Here is a 26,266-nt window from a genome sequence, read left to right as displayed (position 1 = left end):
GGAGAGAAGGTGCCCCTGTATAATTAAATACCCTGATATAATCACAGAAAAACCCCACAATTCTTCATTAACCAGATGGGTAGGGCGGGTGTAGGCATCTGGTTACACAACGCCCCACTCGTAATGTGATGTATTACAGATGCACACAAAGCAAATTACATTCAATAGAAATGCATCTTTAATAACAAGAGTGAAATCCACCCAAACGGCATAAACATGACAGAATTGAATTATAAAAAGAATATATATTGTGATATTAATGCTAAAAAGCACACATGGATTGAATTATTTAACAAGTTTTTCGTGTCCCCTGAACTGTCCCAAACTATTTATTTGTTCCCAACTGAAGAGGAACCGTCCCAAATCCAAATAAAGATACAGAATCGACCCTCTTAGCAGCATCCCCAAATCTTGTGTCATCGAACCCGGAACATCCACCCTTACAGGTCTTAAAGAGAAGAAGCTTGAGAAACATCAAAACTAAAGTAACATTTTGTGGAATAAGCACGAACTTCAACAGTTAAATCAAACTGGTCCTCATCACTGTTATGGACTAATGTGATGACGGCTCAGACTCGACCATCACATTATATGCTTATTGCACGAAATTGAACTTTGTTAAGAGTCTACATGGTTCTCATTCCAAACTAGGGATGCACCGATCCGACTTTTTCAGTCCCGATACCGAGTACCGATCCGATTGTTCATTCCGATTGTTCATTGTTCAATTAATAAACTATGCCTCACTGTGTGGAAGACTGCGATAATTTTTTTGTGCAAGGCAACATTACTTTCCTAACTTAGTGAAACTAAATGTAACAAATTAACACATAGATATAAATGTACTGAATTGTTATTTATTATTAAAATTAAATAACAAAACAAATTATATATTAAAAAAATAAAAAAATGTCTCCGATACTGATCTAGCTATTTTAGTCATATTGGGGGCCAATATCCGATATCAATATCGGATCAGTGCATCCCTATTCCAACCCAGCAAATATCTCACAGACTGGACCTTTACTTTAAAGCCCCACCTCCAGGGACTAGATAACACGAGGTCCAGATAGTTCTTGCGGGTGGGATGGCCTGACGCCTCACTGGGCCTCTGGGCCGTGCTGCTGGTAGGGCAGCCTCCTGCGGTCCTTGGTGGCGTTCCTCTTCCTCTTCTTACCGAGGAAGCTGTCCAGCTTGCCGCTCTTCTTCAGCGTGGCGTACTTGTCGGCCAGCTGCAGCTTCTTCTTGTCGGCTGAAAAAGTGTGGAGAAAGAAAATCAAGGGATTTTAGATATTTTTAGTACCCTTTCTTTTATATAGCTTCTCTCTCTTTGTAAAGTGTCCTTGAGTCTGAGAAAGGCATTTCGCTCTCTAAATCCAATTTATTATTATTAGGGATGTTCAATATTGGCTTTTTTACCGATATCCGATATACCGATATTGTCCAACTCTTAATTTCCGATCAATCGGTATCAACCGATACGATATATGCAGGGTTTCCCCCCTAAAAAAACGTAATAATTTCAGGTAATTAACATTACATATCTCTTGTCGTGGAATGAACACAACATTATGTATACTTTTGACAATAAATAAAATAAGAATTTGTTCTTACTTGCTTGCCTGGGTAAATAAAGGTTAAATAAATGTAAAAAAAAGATAACAATAATTTTCGCTATTACATTTTAATGCCAATATTGGCCGATAATATCTGACATCCCTAATTTTTTACCCTCTTTTATATAGCTTTTCTCTTTGTAAAGTGTCCTTGAGTCTGAGAAAAGTGTTTCTCTCTCCAAATCCAATTTATTATTATTATCTCGTATTAGTAAATCGTGATGATCGCTATGATACGTTGAGACTTTAAATAAATGTTTGAACTATGGATATTGTTGTACTCACTTATTCTTTTTTTATCAACTTTTTCTCGCCATTTTCTATTTTTCTCCCATCCGAATTTCGTATTATCCAATTCTACCCTCCCCTGTCTCGAACGTTGTTAGACCATGCCTCCCACTGGTCGGCTGCAATGTGGACGAAGCCTTGCATCACGTGTCCCCTCCAGTACACAAGGAGGCAGCTGTCGCATCTTTTCACCTGAACAGATCTCTCAGCGGCGAGGAGTAACGCGTGGGAGGCTCACGCTGCCCCTGTCACTTCCTGCTTCTGCTGTACAGGCGCACCAACCGACCTGTAGGAGTCGCTGTCCACAACGTCCGATCCCCACCCACCGGCTTTCCCACCCCCTAATACTGCCAATTGTATTAGTATGAACGACCAGCCAAGCCGGAAGCAACGCCGAAAGCTGGGCTCGAACCCAGCATCTCCTGCGTTAGTGGCGCGCGCCTTGCCCACTGCGCCACTTAGCCGCCTCTTGTACTCACATTTCTTGAGGAAGAAAGGTTTGAGGCCTTCTCCGGCCATCTCCCTCTGCTTCCTCTTAAAGTCCAGCTCCTTCTCACGCTGCTGCTCTCGGTTCTTCATCGCCCTCTCCTGGTTCTCCTGTGTATTACATGAGTTAGAAACAGAGACCTCCCTCGCCCTCTCCTGGTTCTCCTGTGTATTACATGAGTTAGAAACAGAGACCTCCCTCGCCCTCTCCTGGTTCTCCTGTGTATTACATGAGTTAGAAACAGAGACCTCCCTCGCCCTCTCCTGGTTCTCCTGTGTATTACATGAGTTAGAAACAGAGACCTCCCTCGCCCTCTCCTGGTTCTCCTGTGTATTACATGAGTTAGAAACAGACCTCCCTCGCCCTCTCCTGGTTCCCCTGTGTATTACATGAGTTAGAAACAGAGACCTGCCTCGCCCTCTCCTGGTTCTCCTGTGTATTACATGAGTTAGAAACAGAGACCTCCATCGCCCTCTCCTGGTTCTCCTGTGTATTACATGAGTTAGAAACAGAGACCTCCCTCGCCCTCTCCTGGTTCTCCTGTGTATTACATGAGTTAGAAACAGAGACCTCCCTCGCCCTCTCCTGGTTCTCCTGTGTATTACATGAGTTAGAAACTGAGACCTCCCTCGCCCTCTCCTGGTTCTCCTGTGTATTACATGAGTTAGAAACAGACCTCCCTCGCCCTCTCCTGGTTCCCCTGTGTATTACATGAGTTAGAAACAGAGACCTCCCTCGCCCTCTCCTGGTTCTCCTGTGTATTACATGAGTTAGAAACAGAGACCTCCATCGCCCTCTCCTGGTTCTCCTGTGTATTACATGAGTTAGAAACAGAGACCTCCCTCGCCCTCTCCTGGTTCTCCTGTGTATTACATGAGTTAGAAACAGAGACCTCCCTCGCCCTCTCCTGGTTCTCCTGTGTATTACATGAGTTAGAAACTGAGACCTCCCTCGCCCTCTCCTGGTTCTCCTGTGTATTACATGAGTTAGAAACAGACCTCCCTCGCCCTCTCCTGGTTCTCCTGTGTATTACATGAGTTAGAAACAGAGACCTCTCCTGGTTCTCCTGTGTATTACATGAGTTAGAAACAGAGACCTCCCTCGCCCTCTCCTGGTTCTCCTGTGTATTACATGAGTTAGAAACAGAGACCTCCCTCGCCCTCTCCTGGTTCTCCTGTGTATTACATGAGTTAGAAACAGAGACCTCCCTCGCCCTCTCCTGGTTCTCCTGTGTATTACATGAGTTAGAAACAGACCTCCCTCGCCCTCTCCTGGTTCCCCTGTGTATTACATGAGTTAGAAACAGAGACCTGCCTCGCCCTCTCCTGGTTCTCCTGTGTATTACATGAGTTAGAAACAGAGACCTCCATCGCCCTCTCCTGGTTCTCCTGTGTATTACATGAGTTAGAAACAGAGACCTCCCTCGCCCTCTCCTGGTTCTCCTGTGTATTACATGAGTTAGAAACAGAGACCTCCCTCGCCCTCTCCTGGTTCTCCTGTGTATTACATGAGTTAGAAACTGAGACCTCCCTCGCCCTCTCCTGGTTCTCCTGTGTATTACATGAGTTAGAAACAGAGACCTCCCTCGCCCTCTCCTGGTTCTCCTGTGTATTACATGAGTTAGAAACAGAGACCTCCCTCGCCCTCTCCTGGTTCTCCTGTGTATTACATGAGTTAGAAACTGAGACCTCCCTCGCCCTCTCCTGGTTCTCCTGTGTATTACATGAGTTAGAAACAGAGACCTCCCTCGCCCTCTCCTGGTTCTCCTGTGTATTACATGAGTTAGAAACAGAGACCTCCCTCGCCCTCTCCTGGTTCTCCTGTGTATTACATGAGTTAGAAACAGAGACCTCCCTCGCCCTCTCCTGGTTCTCCTGTGTATTACATGAGTTAGAAACAGACCTCCCTCGCCCTCTCCTGGTTCTCCTGTGTATTACATGAGTTAGAAACTGAGACCTCCCTCGCCCTCTCCTGGTTCTCCTGTGTATTACATGAGTTAGAAACAGACCTCCCTCGCTCGCTCCACACCTAAACAATCCTTCTATTAAAACAATGCAGGGTGTGTGTTGGTTGGGCACAATGTTGGGGGTAACATTATGTAAAAAGTACAATATGTAAGTACTGTATTTATATTCTAATTTAGTTTATATATTCCATTGTATTTTATTCAACTTAATTGTCTGTTAACACTTTGGATGCCACGCCTCCCCGTCTCAAAACCTCGTTGCGTGCCACCACACACTTCAATGATAGCGCTCTCATATTTGCGAACGCATAAACTACATCTTAAATTATGGCTATGTGTCTAATCTGGCCGTCGCTTATCAATGACTTGTTTGCAGTCAACATTGTCGAAACAGATTGTTTTTTTTAATCGGTTATATACCATTTTATACCATTTTGAAAAACGCTTGTTTCTTGAAACTTCCAGAAGATTTCAGAAGATTCTGTGATAAACGCCCCTAACTGTAATACACAAAACACGTTGTCATTTTTCGGCCTATTTATGAATCGTTTTCAAATAAACGCTAGATTATCGATAGTATGTGTACTTATGCACGCTATAGAAACGGGCTGAAAAATCGAAGGGGCAAAGGGCAGTGAAATGTGGACCTGGTGTGTGTTCAGATGAGATAGCAGAGGGTTTGTTATGGTTTAGGATAGGCCTACATAAGAAAAGTTAACGTCTTAAAATACATTATTGCATTGGAGCTACTATTGGAGCTATTAGAGGGTGCAGCTACTTCTAGAATGTTTGGGTAAAGAACTCACCATTCTTTAGAGTGTGCAGCTACTTTAATGTTGGGTAAAGAACTCACCATTCTTTAGAGTGTGCAGCTACTTTAATGTTTGGTAAAGAACTCACCATTCTTTAGAGTGTGCAGCTACTTTAATGTTGGATGAAGAACTCACCAAAGAACTCACCATTCTTTAGAGTGTGCAGCTACTTTAATGTTTGGTAAAGAACTCACCATTCTTTAGAGTGTGCAGCTACTTTAATGTTGGATGAAGAACTCACCAAAGAACTCACCATTCTTTAGAGCAGGGGTCTCAAACTCGCGGCCCGCTGGATGATATTTTGCGGCCCCCTACTTGACATCAAAGTTTAGTGTTAGTGCGGCCCGTGCGTAACTTTTTGCAGAGTCGTCGCTCGAGTTGGAAGTTTTATTTATTTTATCACTTGTAGGCTACCATAGCGCAGGCTCATGACAGCAACGTTACGTTAGTGACTTGGTTGAAACTAGGCATGCACCGAATATTCGGCCACCGAAAATTATCGGCAGAAAATGGTTAAAAAGGCACTTTCGGCCGAAAGGGTTTTAGCACCGAAAAAATATCACAGAATGTCAAAGAACAGGGTTACGTGGGGGACCCTGATGTAAACAAGACGAAAGTCTTTCTCTGGTCTGCATCCCCTTAACAATTGTGTGTATTGAGCTGTACTGTATTGTACCCATTCTGCAATCTGTTAAATAAGGTTTTCATTCATTCATTCACGTTCGTAACCTACCTAACGCGTTGTTGTGATGACGTAATCAAAACGCGGCTTCAGTCATTGCGCAACGTGAGCTCTTCAGTCGTGCGTTCTGCAGCATGTGATAACTCCTCTTGGGACTCGGGAGTCGCGCTGTTTCTATGTAAACTCCGCGAGAAACGCGTCCAATAAATGCGTCTTTAACATGCTTTATATCCTTGCCATTACTATATGCCCGTCGCGGTTAAAAACCTTTTAAACTATGGGGGCGGTCAGGTGGCGTAGCGGAGATTGCATTCGTCACCAACCCCGGAGATGCTGGAATCCAGCTCACAGCTCCGGGGTTGTCACCAGCTTGGCTGGCCGTTAACTAATACTAATACTAATACAATTGGCAGTATTAGAGGGTGGGAGAAGCTGGCGGGGTGGGTCCGGGTCGTTGTAAACAGCGACTCCTACAGTTCGGTCAGGGCGCCTGCTAAGCGCGGATAGGATCTAAGGGCGGTAGTGTGATCCTTCCACACGTTACACGCTCTCAGTGAGAGTCCGCGCTGCCAGGTGAAAAGAAGCGGTTGATTGGCTGGACGTGTGTCGGAGGAAGCACGTGATAGCCTCCACTCTCCCAGACCGACTGTGGGGGGTAAGTGCGCAGCAACCAGGAAGGGGATTGGGAATTGGCATAACGACTAACATTGGGATGGGAGAAAAACGGAGGAAAAAGGAGGGGGGGAAATATCACTAAAAAAAATAAAAAATAAAAAACTTTTAAACTAACGTTAGCGTTAAGCTAGCTAACTGTTAGCTAGCTTAACGCTAACGTCGCTTCCATTCCTCACTCTCACCAGTCTCTCTTAACACAATGGCGCCCAAGGACGGATATATCCGTGTTTCGAATCCATGCTTAAAGGCCAACTTGCAGGTTGTATCTTTGTTCAATAAACAATGTGACTAGGCCAATGCTGACTTTCATGAAGAGGGACAAAAAAATTATCGAAATTGACCCAGTTTAAGTGTTTTTATCAAACATTTTGTCGACCAAACCACACGCTCCACGCACATGTCATGCATATTTTAATCCATGGATCAATAACGTGCGTGTGTCATCTTAATGATGACGTCACGTCAGGTGCAGGGCAGCGAGGGGCTCTGAGAGTCACACACAGCTAGTGGCAGGAAGCAGAGAGCCTTGCTACTACTAGCCGAGGAGTGATGAATGAAAATGTATCTGTTTCACCTAACACTATTGCTCCGTGATCATAGCCATTCATCTCTAAAGCTAACCACTATTTGTAAAAGCCACAACCACGTTACCATATTTGTAATAATGTAAATCATTGTGTCGTTGTACATATTGTGTATACAACGTTAGAAGCTAACGTAGCTTAGCTTAGCTTGGTAGCTATTGTGCCATCAACATGCCGCGACGTGTAGCTTGTTAGCCGGGCATGAATGCCCGATTTAAAATGGTTCTCTCCTCTTTGTATACCTTTGTCCTCACAAGTATTCTGCCAGGGAACTTATGGACACGACAATAGTAGTAGTTATAAGGTGTTTGAGCTTGTAACGTTAGTTAGCTCATAGCTATCGTGGTAGCCAGTTTCGTGACTGTGATGCACCGAGTGGGCTACTATTGTGCCATCAACATGCCGCAACGTGTAGCTTGCATGATGCGTGTGCAGTGCTTTGCCCCACAGGTCTGAGAAGAGGACCTGCACATGATTTTACTCGTTCCCCAAACTCCTCTACATGCCCCGATCTAAAATGGTTCACGACAGTAGACATAATGCTAACGTTAGCCAGCGCCATATAGCCAGTAGTACTATGACCCGGACGGGCATAAGGCATAAGTTGCCTGAAGTGACGTCACGGCCGTGCTAGCGTCTGATAAGCTTTTTGACTTGCTCCGTGCATGTTATTCGTGCATGGACCTTTTTAACCCTTTCTGAGTGGCATTTCCGGCGTCAAATGGAAAAAAAAAAAAAATTAAATTAGATACCAATGATGTAAACTACCCATAATTGCAGAGTAGGGTTTAACCTGCAAGTTGGCCTTTAAAGGACAGAAGGACGGATATATCCGTGGCAAGTTGTTTTGGCTTTTATTCCATTTTAATAACCTATTCAAGGTCGCCGGAGCTGCACTGCAGATGTACCCTACTCTTTGAATTCGAGAGTGCATTACTGGCCAGATCCTCTTAGGGGCGCTATCGCGATAATGCAGTGTTCCCTGTGGCCGAAGTTGTCTTTTTAATTTTTTATCTCTAATGTAGTTTTCTACTCACCTGAAGCGATGGCTATTGTCTGTTGCACGGAATACGTTTTGGATCACGGATTTCACCATGCAGTAAGGGGATTTATCATCAGCCAATGGACATATCGATCTACCAGATGGCGATCGATAACTGGGAAATGGTGTGGGGGATCCAACCGGCTCATGGTAAGATCTTTTTCACGTAAATTATAGCCCCATCGGGCCTTGTTATGATACTCAACCAGGCGACCAGCGTATGTGGCTACTTAGACGAACACGGTTATTGGTAATCAATAATCAGAAACGACGTCCCCCGCCCCCCCCCCTCCCTTTCATGCATACATGCTTGAGGATCGTACCGATCATATGCAGTTTGAGTTTTAACTGTAGCTTATGTATAACGGAAATGCCATTGGATATAACGTTAGTAGCTATTATCCCTTTATCCAGCTTTCCAGGAAATATACTAGACCAAATGCCGTATAACGCTTATATTCACGGCGCTATAAAATGAGAACGTATTGATGAAAAAAATAATTCTTTAAGCCATTTTGAAGGGACGGTTTATGGTCTCAATTGACAATGAGAATGGACAGATAGCAATACTATAAAGTATAGATTTAGCTCTACAAACAGCCCCACGGACTGTGCAAGTCCGTTTACATATGCTGGTCGTCTAGAGCAGTGGTTCCCAACCTTTTTCCCCCCAGGGACCCCCAAACATCTCTGATGAAATTCGCGGACCCCCTCCTAATAAGATACCATAAAATACTTTTTTTTTTTCATTTTAATAACAAACTGCTTATACACAGGCATATGCATCACAATTAGACCCACTATGCTTCTTTGACTTGTGCCTTCAATCAACAAATCTCATCTTGCACCATATGCATTTCAAAATGTTTGGCCAATATTCAAATGCTGTATTCATCCTCTCAAATCAGGCCCTAATGGTGAACGGTTTGCATTTATGGAACAAATCAATGCAACAAATTAAACTAAATATGAGACAGGAAATTCCAATCAGTAGCAGAGAGAATCTGTCCTAGCTGGGTTTAATACCTTTTTTTGTCATTTTAATAACAAACTGCTTATACACAGGCATATGCATCACAATTAGACCCACTATGCTTCTTTAACTTGTGCCTTCAATCAACAAATCTCATCTTGCACCATATGCATTTCAAAATGTTTGGCCAATATTCAAATCCTGTATTCATCCTCTCAAATCAGTCCCTAATGGTGAACGGTTTGCATTTATGGAACAAATCAATGCAACAAATTAAACTAAATATGAGACAGGAAATTCCAATCAGTAGCAGAGAGAATCTGTCCTAGCTGGGTTTAATACCTTTTTTTTGTCATTTTAATAACAAACTGCTTATACACAGGCATATGCATCATAATTAGACCCACTATGCTTCTTTGACTTGTGCCTTCAATCAACAAATCTAATCTTGCACCATATGTATTTCAAAATTTTGGCCAATATTCAAATCCTGTATTCATCCTCTCAAATCAGGCCCTAATGGTGAACGGTTTGCATTTATGTTGAATGAAGTAAGAATCCACTGCAGTAAAAATATCCTCACCTCGAGTGGTGGTAGTAAGGTTGACTGACATGAGAATGTCCTAGTTCAGATCCTCATTTTCAATATATTGCACATAAACGATGAGCACAGCCTCGTCTGCGACAGTTGTAGTTTCATCAAGTTGTATGGCAAATGGACCCTTTCTAAGCTTTTCTGACAGCTGCTGCTCGCAATCACTTGACATCTTATCAATTCGGTCTTTCACTACATTGTTCGAGAGTGGTACTGATTTTAGTTTATCCGCCACCTGTGGGCCGCACAGTTTCTAAACCATTTTGATGCAGGCTGGTTTGATGAGCTGCTCGCCAATATTGTGCGGTTTCTTTGCTTTTGCAATTAAAAGCGAACACTCAAAGGAGGCTTCGGTAGCCTTCTGTAAATCACTGCCACCCCTGCTCCACGCTACTCTAACATCAACAGGCTTGTTCGCCTTGAGAGACTGTTCTTTCCTCCGAAAAAAGTCTGGATCCTTCCCAACGGTTTCTGGGTGCTTAGACGCCTGATGTCTCTTCAGCTTGCTGGGCTTCAGGCTCGAGTTTGCCAACTTTTCTCCACAAATCACACACTCAGGTCGTTTGTCTGGTCCCTCAGTGAAGCCCATGGTGATGTAATTTTCGCGATTGCTGTAGGTCCTAACTTTTTTTGCAGATGAGCTGCCGTCATCTCCTTTTCGTTTGTCACACATTTTCGCCTCTGGCGGCTGACTGCAGACGAGCCGAGAAAGTTAACTAGCGTGCTAGGCTAGCTACAGAAAGTGATACAGTCAACTGATTCGCGTTTTAGCGGCTACCCGGTAGCCTACTGTTAACGTTCAAAAATCATGTCTAGATGTTTATTTATTTATCTTTATTTTTTATTGTAGTGGAGAGACTATTCATGCTTCTGATGATAAAAAAAAATAATAAAAAAATAAAAATAAAAAAAAATTTAAAAAAAATACCTCAAATCATCTGTGGTCTGGCGGACCCCCTGCGCCCCCTGGCGGACCCCCAGGGGTCCGCGGACCCCAGGTTCGGAATCACTGGTCTAGAGTGATATTAGACGCATCCCAGTGGCCGCCAATGTGTTAAGCTACGTCATCCCCCGCTAAGAGTCACGGAAGATGTAGTACCGGTAAATACAACAGTCCTTCCATGTAGGCTAAAACGCCGTGAATTATGACAGTTATACAAGTTTCTTTATTAGTTGTCATACAAAAATAGTACTTTTAATGCACATTTTGTTGTATGCAAAGAGAAAATGTTTCAATTGTACAATCTTTCAGCAGTCAGTCTGGAATTAATGTATGCATTCAAAAGTGCTGAATAAATGTTTTATAAGTGATTATTAATATTATTTAAGTTAAGTTTTGCCATAATCATGTCTTTTGTCATAATCAGGTAGCTGAACAAAAAAGAAAAATACATTATATATATATTTCTATTAATCATTTTCGGCCTTTCTGCATTCGGTTTTCAGCCAACTGTTTCCTATTTTCGGTATCCGTTTCGGCCAAGAATTTCCCATTCGGTGCATCCCTAGTTGAAACGTGATTCCGGAGTGATACCAAGTAAAGTGGAAGGCAAATGCATCCTCGCTATCTCCTCTGCAAGCAGTGCTCTGCATGTCCGGCTGCACTGCCACTGTCTGTGTCTGTGTACTCTGCTCTGGTCCAATCACATTCAGCGTCCCGTCAGCGTTTTCCCCCCCACCCACAGTCTGCGAATCAGATGCAGAGTAGGGCGGGTCTTCACGGAATGCGTGTTGTCTCTTTCAGTCCGAGTCAGAGCAGAGAGTTGACAGCGCATCTACAGTAGCCTCGTTCCCAGTTTTATCTAAGTGAGATAAATGTAGCTAGTAGCCTAGTTTTGCCAGCAGGCAGCCAGCAGAAAAATATGGCATGTTCAAAGATGGCCAGTAAAAGAAAAGTCGACTGCAATTCAAAGGTGAATGGACTGAAAAATATGCGTTCATCCTGAGTCCCAGCACCAAACCAATGTGACTAATATGCCAAGAAACTGTAGCTCTTGTGAAGAGTGGCAATTTGAAACGCCACTACGAAACAAAACAGTTATTTTGATGCAACCTTTCCTCAAAATTCAGTGCTAAGAACCACAAAAATAAATGGAATGAAATCATCATATCAAGCTGCAAGCAGAATTATTGTTAAATCTATGTCACAACGAGAAAAAGCAACCAAGTCCTCACTCAGTGGCATGGGTGTTGGCTAAACACAAGAAGCCATTCTCTCTCTCTGATGCATACATAATAAAATAATGTATGACTGAAGTGATGGAGACCATGTTTGAACTTTGAAGGCAAACAAAAGCAAATCCCCCTCAGATCGCACAGCAATAACTGAAATACTGGCTGGTGATTTGATTAAACAGCTTTGTGATAGAATAAAAAAATGCACAGTGCATTTTCATAGCTGCATGTGGATGAGTCCACTGACACCACTGAGAAGCCTATGCTCTGAAGAACCGTTCATGTTCTGAAGAACTGTTCATGTTCTGAAATGTTATTGCTAAAGATTGAGAAGATTGGATCAGTTGTACTTTTTTTTTGAATACTTTAAACCCTTTTTTTGTGGAATATTTGATGCGCCCCAGCCTCACAAAGACTCTACCTCCATCGGCCCCCAGGTAAATTGAGTTTGAGACTCCTGCTTTAGAGTGTGCAGCTACTTTAATGTTGAAGAACTCACCATTCTTTAGTTTAGAGGGTGCAGCTACTTTAATGTTTGGTAAAGAACTCACCATTCTTTAGAGTGTGCAGCTACTTTAATGTTTGGTAAAGAACTCACCATTCTTTAGAGTGTGCAGCTACTTCTAGAATGTTTGGGTAAATAACTCACCATTCTTTAGAGTGTGCAGCTACTTTAATGTTTGGGTAAATAACTCACCATTCTTTAGAGTGTGCAGCTACTTTAATGTTTGGGTAAATAACTCACCATTCTTTAGAGTGTGCAGCTACTTTAATGTTTGGGTAAATAACTCACCATTCTTTAGAGTGTGCAGCTACTTTAATGTTTGGGTAAAGAACTCACCATTCTTTTCAGCAGGAACTCAAGCTTCTCCTTGTCGACGTTGCCTTTCTTTGCCTTCTTTAGCTTCTTCTGCACAATCTGGAGAGCAACACATATTAGATATTATTCTGTTGGTCTGACATAACATTCAAAAGTAATGTACTAGCTATCTAGTTGGTGGCTACATGGTGCACCAGTTCTGAGTACTAAACCAAGCACAGTCTCACATGTGGTCAGCTCTAAGTCAGGGTTTCCGTTGTCCGGTAATTACCGTTTTTTTACCGGGGAAATCTGTTGAAGTCTGACATATCGCTGCTGGCGGGACAACTCCATATCTTTTATTATTATTATTATTATTATTTTTTTATCAACTCAGTAGATCATCCTCCATGTGTGTGTGGTTTTACAAAGTCTACACAATGGGAAAGCATTAAACAAATCATCTGTCTAAACCTGGTAACTCTATTCGCCCTCAAATCTGTGTTCGTTTTTTTCATCTGCTGAAAAGTTGGGTTTTTGGAGTTATGAGGTTTTGTCCCGCCAACAGCGATATTTAAATATCTCCGGTCATAATGTCCTGTGAAAATAATTCCCTCGCGACCTGTGGTTTGCTGATGAGAATGGCAGGGCGGGAGCTTGATGCTGGATTAGCGAGAAGCATGCAACTGCAGAGCCGCAGATCTCACAGCTGTGCCCGCACAGTGCAATACTCCAATTCAGCCATTGGCAATTCAGCCATTGGGTGGGTGGCGCTGCCGAGCGGTCCCCAGACCGGACCTGAAAGCGCCGCTGGCTCTGCGGCTCTGCAGTTGCATACTATTGGGATTCGTTTATCGCTTCGTTGGGAGGCGGAGATAAGTCATTGGTTTCAGCGATCACTCAACGTTTAGATTTCAGTGAACCCCACGATAATGGTGCCGTCTCTCTCTGCCAAATTTCTCAGTTCTTCGCTTGATATAATTAATACAAATGTCCAATATAACGGAATTCGTTAGCTCATAAAAATGTGATTATAACAGACTGCTGTTTAATGTCGGGCCGACTGCCCACGGACACCTATTTGATTTCAAGTCAGCAGCAGCACGGAGTCTCGAGGGCTTATTTTATTTGGAATATAATGACTCTATACGCAAAAGTAGCCTAGTTTTAAGTTAAAATATTATAAATCTACATGCCTTGAGGATGTCATTCTTTATATAGCCTGCCTATCAATTGTTTTTAAGCTCAATAAACTGACCGGAATTTCTCACATTTGTCCGGGAGATTGAAATCTTCCAGGACACGGAGACACAATATTTTCTAACGGAAACCCTGCTCCAAGTACAGGTGTGAACTAGGGATGGGTACCGAATCCGGTACTTTTAAGGGTATCGACCAAATCACATCGGTACTACCGAGTACCGATTCACGTGAGATCCACCGGTGCCACATCTCGGTAATGACCACAAATATATATATTAGAATCTTTTTTTAAGTCCGATGACGTCAACGTTTCGTTTACCGCGAAACGAAACCTATGAAGTGTGCTGCACGTTCATGTCAACATTCACGCGCACAACACACGTACCTAGGATTTGACTCGATTCAACATCAAAGCAGTCGGGGCAATGGCAAGCCGAAAACGGTCGCAAGTATGGTTACACTTTACAAAGCTAGATACAGACAACGCTTGCTGAAATATTATATATATATTAACATTGTTCTAAATAAATAATAATGATAATAAATCATTTGAAGTTTGGACACATTTTCTACAACTGAGGTAGGTAGATTACATTTTTTTTTAAAAAAGTACCGTTGGGTACCGGTTAGGTTTACTTTATTTGTTCAAGGGGGACAGTGTACATTAATAAAACATTTTACAAATGTAAATGCACCCAATTTTAGCCAAAAGGCTCATTTCCATTGGCAGTCCCCCTGCCAGAAGGTACAGGCTAAAATCCTGTGTAAAAAAAGGGTTCGCAATAAAAACAGAATAAAATCAAGATAAATAACATTAGAATAAAAACACAACAAAAGCACATAGACATAGTAGGGATACAGGTCACAATACAGTCATGGACACAAGGACAGAGCACATCATTATTGGATTCTATTATATGTTGTACCACTGTATTGCACATCGTCGCGGGCAAGACCACCCGCATTTCATTGTATACTTGTATGCCGTGACAATTAAAACTCTTGACTTGACTTGACATCATGACATATTAAGAGACCCAGACATAGACAGACGCACCATATCCACACACACACATACACACACAGACACCTCAGTGTTGACAGTTCTGGTTTTCAATGAGCCATTCCCTAACCCTGCACTTGAATGAATGGTATGATGTGGACACTCTAATTGTTGTACCGGTATCGGTTCAAATGTGAACGGTACCGAACCCTAGTGTGAACGCATCCAAGATGCATTGAGATCCCATCACTCTGGTCACATTCTGTTAGCAGTGGGAACACATAATGCGTCCTGGCCCATGTTGAAGGACTGCCTAGTCAACCGTGTCATGTCTTCTGGAGTCGTGGAATTCTATCTGCTCTCCCTTTCACCCTTTCATGTTGAATGAATCCAAAGTAAAATAGTTTTTGGAACACATCACAATTGGAACGTAGGCCAATCGCGGACACTCTGTGAAACTCCCTGGCCCAAATGTGGCCACTCCCCCTTTTGCACGACATCCGGGGCTTTTACTCAAAGCTTAGCTGGTGTTTGCCTTCGAGAGGTAAGTGACATGAACTTATACTTATTTTAGAACCTATATATACAATTGTACCTTTGTTAATTTGTTTAGCTGTTTAGTACACATGATCTCAAGAAGGTGCTGAATGAACTCAGTGGCATCTTTTAGCTTTTGGTCAATGTTAGCATGGTGTTATTCACCGTCAAAGATGGGGGAAAACTACTACTAATAATAATAATAATAATAATAATAATAATAATAATAATAATAATAATAATAATAATAATAATAATAATTGATATTCTACTTTGGTTCATTACAATTTACTCAAGCATAGTAGACATAATTCTGAGAATACAATTCTGAGGTTGTATCCCTAAATTATAATGTGCAACAAAATGTTGTAATGAAATTAATTATGGATATTCTCACCTCTTTCTCTCGCTGTTTGATGTCATTGATGAATTTGTACGTCTTCTCGAAGATTTCCGGTTTGTATTCGCCAGATAAGTCATCAAATCTTGGATCTCTGGCGTGCTACAGGTTAAAAACAAAAGTAAAACATTTGTTTATTACAATTAAAAGCAACAGATAAAATAGGCAGAGCTAGAAAAAAGACAATGTGGAATTAGCTAAAGGCTCTATTAAAATGGAGGGTTTTAGGCCTCGTTTAAAAATGTCCACAGACTGTGGAGCTCTCAGGTGGTCAGGGAGACCATTCCACAGCCTGGGAGCAGCCGAGCAGAAGGCCCGATCTCCCACGGTGCGGAGCCTGGTCCTGGGTTGCTGGAAGAGCTTGGCTGTGCCAGAGTGGAGGGTGTGGGTGGAGGATTGGGGGGTGAGGAGTGCTTTAACACTTTGCCCGCCGGGCATTGTGCCCATCTCATACCCCTCTCTGCCACCGTTGAAAGCCTATGGAGATGTTTACCTTCTTTGCAGGGCTATAACTTTTTAAATTGTATTGCTATATTGACATTACTATGGCCCATTCAACATCGATTATCTATCGTTCCGGATGTGGGAACGTTATATTTTTTCATTCATACATTGTTGTGTTAATACCTTCTAGAATATAAGTATGTTTTTAATCTTTTCTGCTGTAATTCCAAAAACGCTAGTTATAGGCCCAAATGCATATATAGATTATCGATTGCCGTTTCTTTCCCATACACGCTATATTAAAAAATTCAAATGTATATGATCGGTATACATTATGCTTCATCATGCGTGGAAGCATCATTAGGGGAAGCTAACTAAGCTAAGTAGCTAACCGTGAGAGAGAACAGGAGAGAGGAGAGGGGAAGGAGGGGGCATTCTACCTTTCTGTGGGGGACTGGGGGAGGGGCATTATGTGTGTGTGTGTGTGTGTGTGTGTGTGTGTTACTGAGGATGGACAGATAATGTTGATATTTAAACATGAATACATAATAAATGTATTAATGATCATGCAACATAAAACAATTGTAGGAACAGTTTGGGAGAGGGAGGGGTTTTAGCTTGCGTGTTGTGAGTTCAAAAACATTTTACTTAAAGTTTAAAGCTCAATATATAAAAACGTGGCACTTTAGTGAACAGGAGGTCTATTTGTATTAAAAACAATAGATTGTTTTTCATTTAAATGTCTGGAAGAGCTCAAAAATAAAAAGGTCAATTGATATTTCCGTAGCCTTTTTTTAGTTGATCTAAATGTGACTGATTGTGTTAAATGGGCACATAATATCGCCTCATATCGATCGCAGGCACCTGAATCGAATCGTATCGTATCGTGGCAGACTTTGTGATATCGGCAAATATCGTATCGTTGTCCAAAGAATCGATATCGTATCGTGATGAAACTGGTGATTCCCACCCCGACTGTAGACTTCAGTATATTTTTTACTGTATTTATTTACTGTATATTTTATTCCATTTTTATTCTATGTTATTCTATTCTTAGGCAATTTGATTTGTTTTGTTATTCTTATTTGTGACCTGTTCTGTCTAAATGTTTAATGTTGAGCGATTTGCAGTGTCAAATTTCCCTCGGGATAATAAAAGTATTTCTATTCTATTCTATTCTATTACCGGTAGTGTCATTCACTGGAAGTAGGTGTGCCAGTGTAGCCTAGTTCCCAACAGTGACTCCAAATACAACTCCAAAACTTTCCTGTAAACATGTGACCCGTGTATTTACCATTTCACTTCACTTCAACTACTTCACTGAACAGTCTTCAAATCCTTAAATATCCCGGACTTAATCACATTGCACTTCGACAGCCACCTGAATCACTCAAGATCTCCAGTGTCCCTGTTCTCCCAGCTTCCCCTACAAACAATCTCCAAGCTCTCCTCAGCCACCACTTCAGCCCAGCCCAGCCCCACACACACTCACGTATTGCTGTTTTGTAGTTGTGATTTATTTGATTTAATTGATTGACACATTACTGATAGTTAACTCATTCAGTGCCAGAGGGTGCTGTTTACTGTGTGGTTGAAATGCCAACGCTTTAAAGTATAGGAATACGTGGCGGTGTTTGCAGGGCTAAAACTATATTATAGCTATGGATATAATACTATTGCCCATTTGACCTCGAGTATCTATCGTTCAATATGTGAAAAAGAATTTTTTTCATCCATACGTTCCCGTTTTATACCGTGGTGAATACAAGTATAGTTTTAGAGCGGTCTTGGGTAATTCCCAAAAGGCTGCGTAATAGCCATATGCGTGTATTCTACTAAAAGCGTTGTCGTTTCCAATATTCCAATTATCTGATCGCCATTATAATCCACCAAAGAACGTGAATCGGGAGTGTTTGATTCTTATAAATCCATGCGTTATAACCGCTCGTCATGCCCGACAAGGAAACGTCCGCCCCGGACCTATGTATATAATCGACGCACACCCCAATACACAGAGTTTCAATGGATGTGCAATACCGGCCGCAACCTACCAGGCGGCGGTATTGGACTTTTGCGATCTCAGACCCATTCCCAATGATAACACAAGGCTCCCTGGATGGATAAGGAATGGAAATATTTAATAAAAGAAATAACGATCAAATAACGAGTATACTCGTCGTTGGCGTTCAACAATTGCCGGCCAATAACGAGTTTAATCGTTGTTGGCAGAGAAAGAGTTAAGGGACTGTGATTTATTTATCTGTTGCCCATTTTGTAGTGGCGGTTACTCCTGAGCTAACCGCTAGTAATGCTTGCAAAGTAAAGTAATTGATGTTTTTTTAATATTGTATTATATTGGGCTGACCACCGCTACAAGCTATAACATAAGATACTCCGACAGCCTGACACCAAGTATTACTTTATAAACACTTACTGTTTTTTTGACTGGGACAACTTGTCTGATGAACGCAGCAGGTCTCTTGGATGAGATCTCCATGGGCCTAAGCAGAGGAAGGGTATATAACAAGTGTATGGTAAATGTGACAGTGAGAGCAGGTTAACTATACAGTAGCACTGTTACAATAAATTAACCATCTCAAACTATAGTTCCAGTTTCTCCAGCATGAACACAACGTCTTGGCTGTTGATAGTTCTCATCACGGTGGGAAACGGAGACATTCCACTGTATACTTGGGACAACGTATAGGCTACTTGAAACAATGTTTTTATATTCGTAGTTATCTTTAAAGTTATTGTCCGTCCTAGGTGTGAGCTTAAGGAATTCAGAAATAGGATCAAATTAAAAAACAACAACTTTGATGAGACAAGCTAACATTATTACCTATTCTTATTAAGCCTTTTCTTCTTGGCATTAGCTTGTGTAGCCTTGGTGGTACCATATGCAATTTCGTTGTATACTTTCGTCCCCACTGTGTTCTGCAACTTCATAATATCCTCGAAGGACATCGTGGAGAGCTCTGGAAGGTGACAGAAAGAGTCCATTAAGGTCACATGTTATATTAGTCCATTAACTCAATCAGCGAACGGTTGGCGAGTTAACCCAACTACATTCAAATGTCTCCGGGCGCAGTTTTCTTGGTCAGGCGAGTCTAGCGGTTCACTCGATGGCATTGAAACGCATCCAATGCCCCCGATGCATGTGTTGTGGTGGATTATGTTGGCGACACGATGGACACCAATACTGGAAATCACGATCAGACAATTGGAATATTCTTTTTGGGGTACCTCCTAGTGAAGGTAAGGACTATATGACATCAATCCTGCTTTGATCCAACCATGATTTCACATTGATCGTTGCGACCATGTGTAACCTACTCCAGAACGTATGCCGTTGGTGACGATCAAAGCATCAAGAAACGACCCCCCCTCCCTTTCATGCATTCATGATGAAACATAATACCTAGGGCTGGGCGATATGGCCAAAATCACTCGATATCGATAATTATCCATATACATGAAATAATTATTTCTGTCAAGTTTAATTAACTTCTTATGCCCGGCGGGCTATTAATAGACTAACTTTTTTGCTGCGGTAGAACGAAGTAGAACTCAACGTCACTACGAGTTGGAGAGCCGTCGCGTGTCGAGCCAACCCTTTGAGAAGCTTTGTGGTCCCGGCTTGAATTCTCCATGAATGTGTCCATATAAATCCATTTGTTAGATCCAACACTGTCTGAATGTTTCTTGTGATTATGCGTGATTGTAAAAGCAGACACTAGCGTTTTCTGCGCCGCTAAGGAGGTACTTGCAGTTGCAGCACGAGCTTCACTGGTTCTTCTTGGCTGTCGGCTGACGCCAACACTCCTTTCCGACTGAATTTGCTTGCATTCAGTGTACTCTAACGGGTGATACTGTTTCAGGTGATGGAACATGTTTGTTGTGTTACCCGTTTTGGTTAGCACCGGTCTTCGACACATTTTGCAACAAACGCTGCTGATTCTTGTCCGACTTTAGAAACCCAAAATGTGTCAATACTGCCGACGTTGAAACACCTTTCTTATTTACATTTCTTCTACATTTGAGCTAAGGCTTGCGGTGGCCGTAGGGTTGTCGTCTCCTTCGCTGTCGCTCGAATTTTCGTTCATTTTCCTAACTAAGCTAATCTCCTCAGAATGATAACAAAACAAAACAGTAGCACATGGACTGCTGTGGTGCGTGAGCGCGTCATCACACGTAACGTAGCTCTATTCCTGATTGGTTGTTAGTGCGTGTGCATGATATCCAAGCATGGAAAATAGATATATCGAAAATGAAAATGTGCGACCACGTTTCATGTTTATTTTGAGGAAATAATTTATCGCGATAATTATCATTGTTTTATCGCCCAGCCCTAATAATACCTATTATATACCTTTGATTTGGAAATAGTTGAGTGTCCAGGCGAGCAACGCCAACGCTTTTAGTGAAATTCACGTATTCCTCCATAGCGCCGTTTTCTGGGATTAGCCAGGATCAATCTGAAACTATACTTATATTCACCACGGTATAAAACGCGAACGTATGCATGACATTTTTTTATTCTTTTTCACATATTGAACGATAGATAGTTGATGTCAAATGGGCCATAGTATTGTATCCATAGCTATAATATAGAATATAGATATAGCCCTGCAAACACCGGCACTTATCCCTATCTCTTAGAGCGTTGGCCCAGTAGGAACTAAGATGCTCTAGGCCTCTGGCGTTGAATGAGTTAAGGTCACATGTTATTAGTCCATTAACACATCCGGTGCCGTTAACGTAGAACTACGTTTCTGTCGCCCGATCGTTGAGTGCCGGAAACGTAGATCTACGTTTTTCTCACGGTATTTATTTTATTCGCTATTGCCATTCATAATTCAGCGAGGCACCGTGTGCATGCTGTACTGAATGTGTCTGAGCTGGCAGACGGTCTTATACCGCCCTCTGACGCCTTCGGCCATTATCGCACCCTGTTAGAAACGTGTTGGTTTATTTTCTCTACCGAGCTGCGGCGTGGGGGCGGGTCCTAAACACTCCGGCAAAACACACGCTTGTAGGGATGGTTTGGACAACTGACCCCGCCCGCCCGTTGAAGTGCAATGCCCAACAACGTCGGAGACAGGATCGCTGTGGATAACTGGAATGGCGATCAGATATTTGGATTCTTTCTTTTGCATTACATCAGAGACCAGGTAAGGACACTATATCTGAAAGCTTGCATTGATCTGATATTTATTTCTGTGGCGATTGAAGCTATCTGTGTTTTATGTGTATGGCTGTTTGCCGTTGGGATGCAGGAGGGGGGGGGGGGGGTCTAAACAACATTGCATGCGTGCACGAGGAAGGATAATAATTATGATCTAGTGTTGATTTCAGGAAGATCCGATAATCAGGCCAAAAATTACAACATGTTTATTGAATTACACAAAAACGCAATTTTCGCGTCTTTTCCCTGGAATGACTCAGAAGCACCCAAACTATATTCATATTCAAACGGTATAAAACGGAAATGTATGGATGAAAAAAGAATCTGTTTTTTGCACGTTGACCAGAAGCAAGTCACTGAGACTCAACGGCGTTATTAGACCCATAGCTATACTATAAAATATAGGTTTAGCTCTACAAACTACAACTACATTTACATAGGTTTAATGGACGGCAAGGAAGGGGTCACTTCCCGGAAGGGGCGTGGCAATCAATGTGTTAAGGTCACATGTTATTAGTCCATCACATGTTAATTTTTTTTTTTTTAATATTCAAATGTTATTTTCCCGTTCGAATCCCGTGCCCATCGAACGAAGCTTCGATGTATTTAAGACAGGCAGCCCTACATTATACATTACACACACCAGTCACATTATACACACACACACTTACAGCAGCAGAGCCTAAATCAAACCTACCTTTCTTAATGTCCTCTTCAGTTTGTAATTCTCCACTATTGTTAGCATCAGTAGCATTCTCAGAGTCTTCACTGTCCCCCTCGTCTTCTTCGTCCTCGTCATCCTCCACCTCATCCTCTTCCTCACCACTATCAGATCCGGCCTCTTCTTCCTCACCACTATCAGCTCCGGCCTCCTCTTCCTCACCACTATCAGCTCCGGCCTCTTCTTCCTCACCACTATCAGCTCCGGCCTCCTCTTCCTCACCACTATCAGCTCCGGCCTCTTCTTCCTCACCACTATCAGATCCGGCCTCTTCTTCCTCACCACTATCAGATCCGGCCTCCTCTTCCTCACCACTATCAGATCCGGCCTCCTCTTCCTCATCCACATCTTCATCGTTGCTGGAATCCTCTCCTTCGCCCCCAGGTTCCTCTGCGTCCGCAAGTCCTCCTGCTGCTGCTGCTGCTGCTGCTGCTGCTGCTGCGTTCTTACTGAGCAGGGCGAAGTTTCTCTCCATATCTCCGTCATCAGAGTCTTCATCACTGTCCCCAGCCATCCTTGACGAGATTTTCACCGACGAGACACTCCCTCGATTCTTCTGCCCAGTCACCTTCTTGCCCACGGAGGACATTGCTGACCAGGAGGGGGGGAAAGTACGAGAACTGTTAAGATTGTCATGCTATTTGAAACATAAACCACAGTCTATCTGGAATAGGCCTAACTTACACAATAGTAGATTTAAAGGTGCAATCCATGATACAGTGTTGATGGACTGTTTAATCTTGGTAAGCAGTAGGGCTCCATCACATGTTTTAAATCTATTCTATTACAAGATGAATATTAAACTGAAGCTAGACTTTAAAGCAACCCAACGGACGTTTCATGCAAGCATCGCAGAAAGATCGCAATTAGATATTTTCCCCAAATGGCGCAGCCCTAGACACAAGGGCTGCGGACAGCCTGCTCCTGAACATTGGTAAAACCAAGGAGCTGATCGTGGATTACAGGAGAGGACAGCAGGAGACACACACACCGCTGATGATTAACGGGGCTACCGTGGACAGGGTGAGCAGCTTTAAGTACCTGGGGGTCCACATCTCAGAGGATCTGACATGGTCAACACACATAGACACAGTAGTAAAGAAGGCGAAACAGCGCCTCTATCACCTGAGACAGTTAAGGAAGTTCAGAGTATCGGGGAAGATACTCAAGTCCTTCTACTCCGGAGCTGTAGAGAGCATCCTGACCGGAAACATCACTGCCTGGTATGGAAACAGCACGGCACAGGACAAGAAGGCCCTACAGAGAGTGGTGCGCTCAGCCGAGCGTACCACGGGTATTGCGCTACCTCCCCTGCAGGCTCTATACAACAAGAGGTGCAAATCCAGAGCCTGCAGAATAATGAAAGACCCTCACCACCCCAATAACAGCCTGTTTCAGCTGCTGAGGTCAGGCAGACGCCTGCGAACCCCAGCCACTAGGACGGAGAGGCTTAGGCTCAGCTTCTTCCCCCAGGCCATCAGAGCCTTGAACAATGAACATTGAGTGCCACAGAACACTGAACTACTGAACACAGAACACCGAACTATCCACACACAAGCACACATGAGCACACGCACGACACGCATGCTGTGCACGTCGCTCACACACTAGCAGCGGGCACACACTCATGCCGCACACATGCACACTTATGGCCAAGAGGAAAGGCCACTTTAAACTAGTATAACAACAGGAACAGTGTATTGCACTACTAAAGCTACCTAGCATGTCCTATATGCTCTGTAAATAACTATGTACAGATACCGAGATGTCACACCATGTTACCTGTTACCTGTTTATTGCACAATGTTGTTTTTTTATTGGATTCTATTATATGTTGTACCACTGTATTGCACATCGTCGCGGGCAAGACCACCCGCATTTCATTGTATACTTGTATGCCGTGACAAATAAAACTCTTGACTTGACTTGAACAAATCAATGTAGCTGCACACCTTTATACAGAACACACAGAGGGAACATCCATCTCCACTCTGTAGTGCAGAAAGGACACAGTCTGTTGGAATGGTGGTGATACTTGCAATGGGCCTGGTCTACAAGATACACTACACGACTTAGGTACCCATGTACATGTCAAAATACTTCCCAAAGGCCAGTGAATACCATGACCACAACACCAGAGGGAGCTCCACAAATCATGTGAAACACGGATTTGGCTCAAACAAGGGACTAAACACGTTTCGCAATTATGCCACATCAATGTGGAACGCCCTACCCAAAGGTGTAAAGGAATGTGAATCACTACCCACTTTCAAAACCACTCTCAAAGAGCACCTACGGGAGACTGCAATTCGAAACTGGCCCCTGTAAATGTCCTAACCCAACCCCCTCCAATGTACAGTAAATGTCCTAACCTCCTAACCCTAAACCCAATAATACACGACAAGACCCTCTTCTTGGAACAAAGTAAGGTTTCGTCAATATTCCAATGTACAGCCGTACTGTAGTGTACCCATTCTGCAATCTGTAAGTTTTCAATCAATCAATCACGTCCCCATGTTTGAGTCCAGAGATAAAAGTGTTCTTTACCAGGCAGTCTCCCAGAAAATTGTATAAGTCCTTCCAGCTCTGATGTTCCAGCTTTAACAGCATTAGCTCGTACCACCAAGAAATCATGAGACATGTCGGCCTGTAGAGAGGCACCATGTCCTGCACTGCAGACCCAGAGTGGCACCTTGTCTCACAGCCCTTCACAGAAGTCACACTAATAATAAGAGTGTTTGAGACAGCAGGGGAAACAGCAGGAACTGCAACCGGATCCCTGATCGGATCAATATTCGCCATGGGAACAGGGACAGCAATGGCAGCCATCCCACAGTCACCACTAACAGTGGAGGGAGGCAGCGATTAACCTATTTGATTATAATCACTTGTTGTTTGCGACCATGATGTCTGCGATCGAATATGATGATGATGATGAAGAAGTCTTTATTCCAGACTCAAGAAAGGTCCATATTACACATATACAAAACAATAACAAAAGAAAGTGTCCGTCCACATTTCTAAACACTAGCCATCTCCAAAGCCACTATGTATTGTCGTGTTCGACGTTAACGTTAGGTAGATACTAGCGACTGTAACGTAACGTTAGCGGAGTGAGGACAAAGAAGTGGATCTAAAATGGGTTAGTTTGAGTTGTTTTGTGTCGAATGGGTGGTTTTAGACGCATAAGTTAGCTATCTGACGCAAGCTAGCTAACGTTAGCTACTAAGCTGCTAGCCATGCTGGCCAACTTGGAAATGTTGGCCAGCATTTCGGGATTAGTTTGGAAGAAAAACACGGTTAATTACTTGCTATTTTGGAATGAATCCTACTGGATGTTGCTTGAAGTTGATACTCTTCGTTATCCACGTGGGTTCATGTTGACGGTCGGTCGGTCTTCTTCTTTTATTTTTGACTAACGGTAGTTGGTTTCCCTAGTTGTTGCATTACCGCCATCTACTGGAATGTAACACATTATTTTGAGAATACGAAATAAAAAGGAAAAGCTGTTAGGCCTGTCTCCCTTCTTCTTCTAAAAGCTGTTAGGCATATCTACCTTATTATAAAATCAGTTAGGCATATCTACCTTATTATAAAATCAGTTAGGCATATCTACCTTATTATAAAATCAGTTAGGCCTATCTATCTGATGAATTGAAAATGGGGGACCCTGATGTAAACAAGACGAAAGTCTTTCTCTGGTCTGCATCCCCTTAACAATTGTGTGTATTGAGCTGTACTGTATTGTACCCATTCTGCAATCTGTTAATAAAGTTTTCAATCAATCAATCAATCAATCAATACCTTATTATAAAATCTGTTAGGCCTATCTACCTCCTTCTAAAAGTTAAAAGTGTCACAGCTCAAGGAAATCAACTGACTAGGTTCTTAGTTTTCCACACAGTTTCCCACCATTAAAGATGACAGTTTAATGGTAAATATGTATTTGGAAATTCAACTTTAATACAAATCTTTTATGTTTTTTTACTGGTATTTTTGGGGTAGGACATCTCCTAATAGCCAATTCCAGAACACCGCACGTGACCGCAGCAGCCTAAAGATATAATGGGGCATTA

General features: G+C 42.6%; 1 protein-coding gene across 1 annotated transcript; it reads right to left on the bottom strand.

Moving 5' to 3' along the window:
* Positions 1-161: 161 nt before the first annotated feature.
* Positions 162-25,594, bottom strand: LOC311241408 (ribosomal RNA processing protein 36 homolog). Its single transcript, XM_084330222.1, has 8 exons — positions 25,499-25,594; positions 22,167-22,781; positions 19,124-19,259; positions 18,716-18,782; positions 15,835-15,939; positions 12,737-12,814; positions 2,384-2,501; positions 162-1,252 (listed from the first exon to the last, which is right to left on the bottom strand). The coding sequence occupies exons 2-8, from the start codon at positions 22,777-22,779 to the stop codon at positions 1,101-1,103; spliced, it is 1,269 nt and encodes a 422-aa protein (XP_084186348.1). The 5' UTR covers positions 22,780-22,781; positions 25,499-25,594; the 3' UTR covers positions 162-1,100.
* Positions 25,595-26,266: the final 672 nt, after the last annotated feature.

The sequence above is a fragment of the Notolepis coatsorum genome (assembly GCF_963971535.1).
Source record: "Notolepis coatsorum genome assembly, chromosome: 15".
Lineage (NCBI taxonomy): Eukaryota > Metazoa > Chordata > Actinopteri > Aulopiformes > Paralepididae > Notolepis > Notolepis coatsorum.
The sequence above is the reverse complement of the archived record's forward strand: the minus strand, read 5'-3'. Positions and strand labels throughout refer to the sequence as shown.